We start from the raw sequence: 6,279 nt of genomic DNA, 5'->3' as shown, positions 1-6,279 counted from the left end.
AAACGGCCACCAAAAGAAAGAAGGTTCATTTTCCACCTTTTGAATAATCAGATTCCAGTTGACAATACGCCTCATATATGCTCCATTTAGGATTCCATGATAGATAAAAGGAAAAGATGCCGGTTTGCAACCAACGATGGCAGCGAGTCTATCGAGCTCAGGGGAACGAATACCGATACCGAAGAGATTTGATTTATGAACATTTATTTGAAGGCCCGAAACCGTGTAAAAATAGTTCAAGATCAAAAGAAGGTTCTCGACATTCAAATCACTCCATTCACCAATGAATAAAGAATCATCAACGAAAAAAATAACGAGACATACGAATGACATTATCATCATTACAGATCATAAGACCATTAAACAGATTTCGTTTCATAGCATCCCAAAGAGCAAAGTGTAAACCTCCCGTATATATAATGAAAAGAAATGACGATAACGGGTTATCTTGTCTAATCCCACGGCCAATTTTAAATTCTTCCAAAGGGCTACCATTTCATAAAATCGAAGCATAAGATGAAGTGAGACAACCTTTAATCCAAGGTATCCATCTGCGACTAAAGCCAAGGTGATTGAGCATGGAAAATAGAAAGTCCCAATTTATGGAGTCAAAAGCTTTTTCAAAATCAACTTTAAGAAGCACAACACATTTCTTTTTTCGTTTGCACCAATCAATGATTTCGTCGATTATTAGACGACCGTCAAGAATTTGACGACCTTTAAAAAAAGCAGATTGCTTCCTCTATTTATTGATCGACGTCAATTTTTAAATTTCGTATTGTGAGATTTGAGTTAACATATCATTTCTCTTCATGAAATTCTTTTCCCCATCATATGTTTTTGGTTTTCCTTTGTAATTTCATAATTTTCATTTTGACGTTTCAATAATTAATTTAATGAAATTTGACCATGTGATTTTTTTTTCATTCTACTAAGGCCACTCCCTATCGTAACTAAACTATTCATCCTCTTAACCTTCCACATCATCGCCACATCAACGCCAATATTCTATAACTAACACATAACTAAACACTCCCTATCATGCCTAAAACAATAACCCTCTTAATATACAACGTATAAGCAATAAAGCATTAAGTCCAAACAATAAAAAACTATTGAGACCCACAAATCTATAACTAAACCTCATACTTCCATTAAATCCATGGTGAAAGCGGATAACTAAAGCGGGTAACTAGTTAGTGTCTATGGTTAGCTACGGGTAATGACGGGTAATGAACGGGTAACTAACGGATAACTAGCTGTAGGGAGTGGTCTAACAAGTCGATGAAAAAGGGATATGGCCATGAAGCTTATTAAACAAGGAATAATCCGACCACCCTTAAAGAGAAATGCTTACAAGTAAAACCTACGCCAAATAAATATATATACTTAACTTTTCAATAAAAATAAACCTCACCAAATAAAGATATGATATCCTACACCCTACTTCCACGTCATACTTAAAATTTAATACTTTCATTTAAAATGGATTTAATTTAATTTGATTCATTGTTAGTTGATAATTATGATAATACATATAAACACATCAATTGTACCACATATATACCATATATACTAGCAAACAATTAATAGGCCCAATATGATTATGACACATGTTGTTCGTGTCCAAATCATTTGTGACTTGGAATATAAATATAACATGAAGAAGCAATACATGTTTCTCTGTCTTATGATTTTTTTCATCATGAAAGCTCTTTTTCATCATCCTCATACTTCACCACCAAATCCAAACGTCAACATTCACAACCACCACCACCATCACCGTCATCGATCACCACCCACCAACCACCCTTCCGATCAAAGCAAGACAACTAACAACTTTACATTACTTACTTCAACATCAACTTATTAAACATGCATGTTAGTTTCTTCATATTTTTTCATCATATGATCTTTCACTCCCAACTTAACTTTACCTGGCTTAACTTTTTTTTTTTTTTGACAGTTTAATTAATTCACCTTAGCCATGTGGATGGCCGCTCACACACTCAATACCGCGAATCCCACGAACACAGACCTTAACGTAAGTAATGTCATGCATCATGAATTTTTTTTCTGTCATATCAACATTGTTTGTTTTGCTATCTAGTTTATTCTTGTTTTCAGAAGACAAAGAACAAGATTAGTGGACATCAGAAAAAGGAAGACTTAGAAAGAGAGGTACTCATTTATAATAATTATTCTTTTGATTAATGAAAGATAGAATGCTTGTGACATTAAATTTTAAACATAAGTTTTAAAAGTTTGTTACGAAAAGTTAATCAGTCCGTAACAATTGCATATATGTAGTAGCTAGTTTTTACTTAAAATAGCTTAGTTTGCTTTAATCAATTCAAGTACTATAAGCTAAGATGTGGGCATGATGTAGGTACTCTAGTCACATGTTATATGTTTCCTTGGCATTATTTACAAATATGCCATATAAATCAATCAAAAACTGGTCATTATCTAAAAAAAAGAATAGTCTAACTGGCAGATTTTTTCTAAAATTCTACAACTTATTGCATTACATCAGAAAGATAATATAAAATTATGCTCTTGTTCATCAGTCTTATGATGCTAGCATTGATAATCAAGATTGTATTACACAACTACGGAGTATATATGAAAGTACTTGATAATATATACAAAATAAGTACCATTATATTGATGTATTATAGACTTCTTTTATTCATTGCCCATGTTTCAATAAACATGGCTCACCATCCCCATTCATCTTAATTCATATTTATACATAAGTTCAAGATTTCATTTTATTGGGTTATGTTAATAAATTAGGTATCAACGCTTCAGAAAATGCTAGACCACGAGGAAAAAATCGGGGAGCTTTTAAAACGCATGTATCATCAACAAGATCATTCAACACTTCATATCCCAAATTCCCTTCCTCCAAAGGTTTTAAATTTACACTTTATAATTTAATAATTTATTCTAACTCAAATTTTGTATAATTTCTAAAGCCATTTATTATTGATCCATAGATGAAGGAGCTATTAACAGAACTATCTATGGTTGAAAATGAAATAACCAGACTAGAAAGCCAAATCAGCCAGCTTCAAACCGACTTAGATAACGAGAAGGAAGCCACAAGAGTATCAAAAATGAAACATGAGCATTTCAACGGTTCTTTAGCCCCAACCACACCGTTATTGTTGCCAAAAAATAGAGGATATGGTGACAAGTTATCGTTCGAGACCAAAGCATTGCATTTTATTAGTAAAGCTATCAAGGGTGATTATAGTCTCAGAGACTTCAATACTAACGAAAAGTCGAGAACAAAAAACGTGTCCTTCTCTGATTTGAAAGAAAATCAGGAGAACAACGAGGGAATTGGGGTTCGTGATCGAACCCCAAAAAGAACTGGGATTCTTAAACCGCCCTCACCGGCTAGAGATACAAGACGTCTAACTCCTAAGGTATATTGATTAAGTATCAACTATAACTCTATATAGCATGGGCCCACTTTTAATTAATTTTAGGACTGTCACATTAATTTTGAAGGTCATGTTCGAGACACGAAACAAACCCTGATTTTTCATTCATGATGCAAAATTAAAAATAAATGAGACTTGCTTACTTACGCTTGGGTTATCAAGTAGTTGAGGGCCAAACAATAATATTTTAGCATATTTTAGCTCATATTATATATACTAACAAATTACAATTTTAAATATTTTTTTGAGTTCCGCTTTGTATATAAATAAATGCATTGTTATTTTTCAAAACTTTGGGCCAATGAAAAATTTTGGGCCCTGCTCAGTTGCACACTTTGTACATGTGTCGAAGACTGCTTAATCTAACGGACTGCTAAACCGTTTGTATCTATTGCTAGAGAGAACGCAATGTAGTTGCGTCTTCAGAGACCTCGTCACAATCTGAAGAAGATAACATAGTAAAGTGGTCGCCAAACAAGCTTTCTGAAAACATCATGAAATGTTTGATCTTCATCTTTACGAGACTTTTGAGGACGTCGAGAACAATGGAGATGGAGAAATCAGGGCCTATTTCAAGATCAGCCAACTTTTCAATGAGCTTTAGGGCTGAACCCTGTTTGAACTCAAAGGCTAGCCTGCTTCTTCAAAAGGAGTCTAGGCAACAAGACCCGTACGGAATCTTTAATCACGAAGACTCGATTCCTAGAGACATTGGTTGCTACAAAAACTTGGTTAAGTTCACATCATCTTCTTTGGATCCTAAATGCATTTCAAGTTCAAGTTACATTCCTTTGTTACAAAAGTTGAGGTACTTTATATATAATTTCTTTGGTGACCTGAATCATGCATTGATAAAATATACAATGTAATACTAATGTTGTATTTACAGGGCTTATATGAATGGGCTACAAAAGGTGGATTTGATGTTTTTGACTTCACAACAAAAATTGGCTTTTTGGATCAACATGTACAATGCTTGTATCATGAATGTAAGTACTAAATGATATGAATATTTCTTTACAGCATGTAAATTGATTATCTGGAATCTAATTTCGTTAAATTCTAGGGGTTCCTTCAATACGGAGTTCCTTCTACGCCTGAAAAGCTACTGACTCTCATGAAGAAGGTAACTTTTACGAGATCAAGGTTTTTTTTTTCTTTTTCTTTTTTGAACACGATATCTAATTATGTATATAAATCCAGGCAACCTTGATAATCGGAGGCAACACAATAAACGCTCATGATATTGAACATGTCATATTGCGAAGGCAAGAACTCTCAACCACAGAAAAGGTAACTCGGTAAATAATCTTTGCTTATGTTACAAACAATCTGTCCCGTTTGATTTATCTAATTAATAACTTTTTTCTTGATCTGACTTAGGCTGAAAGGGATGAAAAAGCTGCAACTTTTCGTAAACTCTATGGACTTGAATCAACAGACCCAAATGTCACGTTCGCGTTATGTTGCGGGACCCGCTCTTCCCCTGCAGTAAGTGATTCCCACATAAATCTTGTGTAATTATTATTATTATTATTATTATTATTATTATTATTATTATTATTATTATTATTATTATTATTATTATTATTATTATTATTATTATTATTATTATTTTTGTATTATATTCTAACAGTATTTCGGTAAAGGTAAGAGTGTACACAGGTGATGGGGTTGTGAATAAGTTGGAAAGAGCAAAACTAGAGTACCTACAAGCTTCAATAGTTGTAACAAGTGCAAAGAAAATTGGACTTCCAGAGTTGTTGCTTAGAAACATGAATGATTTTGCACAAGATTTAGAAAGTTTAATGGAGTGGTTGTGCCAACAATTGCCAACTTCAGGTTCATTAAGGAAATCAATGGTGGATTGCTTTAGAGGAGTTAATAATGCAAAGGTTTCATCCATTGTTGAGAAGTTACCATATGAATTTGAGTTCCAATATTTGTTGCCAATGTAGACATTTGCATATTCATTTGTATATTTATTTTATGTGTATAATTAAATAATACCCGAATATGTATATTGGATGTTTTAAGATATGAATCAATGAATCATGATTTTGTTTTTGACATTGGATCAATTCTTTGAAGTGGAGCTACAACGTATTTTGGGGATTTAAGGGATTATCATCAAAATGCCCTTTTTTTTTTGAAGCTTTTTGACTGACAGCCCTAAAAAAAAAAGTTTGACAATTTGCCCTCGCAAGGCGCAAGACACCTTGCGTCCTTGCGCCCTTGCGTCTTTGCGACCTTGCGACGTTGCGACCTTGCGTGTTTCCCTAAAAGAACTAGTTAAATGATCAGTTTGCGTTCACTGTTCCCTTACAACCACACACATACGCAAACTCCTCTCTGGTGCCCTTTCGCTCGTCATTCGCAAGATCGTTATCAAGCTTTCTTACATTCTCCAAACACTCGCAAATCACTCGCAAAATCTTCATCATCATCCTCACGTCATCCTCCTCACATCTTCATCGTTACTAGATCTTCTTCATCCTTCCATCTTCGATCTTCCCGAGTACAAGCGAGCTTCTACGTCACCAACATCATCGAATCACCATCATCGTTCACTATGTCTCAAGAACATGTTAGATTTCTTAGATCTATGTTATATTATTCGATCTACTTCATAGTTCTTAGATTTATGTGCTAAAACAAAGTTTTTGCACTCTTTGCACGCCAACTGTTCGATAAAATGTGTCAACGAAATTTGTTTGTATTTTGTGTTTTTGATTGTATATTATTGAGATTGCGTACGATACCCAGGAATTTTTGCTAGATTTAAGTTGTGTAACTCTGTTGCTATGTAGACGCAAGACAATCC

The 6,279-nt window shown here is 33.9% G+C and overlaps 1 protein-coding gene across 1 annotated transcript; it reads left to right on the top strand.

Moving 5' to 3' along the window:
• The first annotated feature begins 1,927 nt into the window (after positions 1-1,927).
• On the top strand, positions 1,928-5,527 carry LOC139862995 (uncharacterized). The gene is made up of 10 exons (XM_071851651.1): positions 1,928-2,044; positions 2,128-2,181; positions 2,800-2,916; positions 3,003-3,437; positions 3,854-4,263; positions 4,345-4,444; positions 4,522-4,581; positions 4,659-4,748; positions 4,839-4,946; positions 5,105-5,527. The coding sequence occupies exons 1-10, from the start codon at positions 1,988-1,990 to the stop codon at positions 5,411-5,413; spliced, it is 1,740 nt and encodes a 579-aa protein (XP_071707752.1). The 5' UTR covers positions 1,928-1,987; the 3' UTR covers positions 5,414-5,527.
• The last annotated feature ends 752 nt before the right edge of the window (positions 5,528-6,279 follow it).

The sequence above is a fragment of the Rutidosis leptorrhynchoides genome, chromosome 8 (genome assembly GCF_046630445.1).
Source record: "Rutidosis leptorrhynchoides isolate AG116_Rl617_1_P2 chromosome 8, CSIRO_AGI_Rlap_v1, whole genome shotgun sequence".
Lineage (NCBI taxonomy): Eukaryota > Viridiplantae > Streptophyta > Magnoliopsida > Asterales > Asteraceae > Rutidosis > Rutidosis leptorrhynchoides.
The sequence above is the reverse complement of the archived record's forward strand: the minus strand, read 5'-3'. Positions and strand labels throughout refer to the sequence as shown.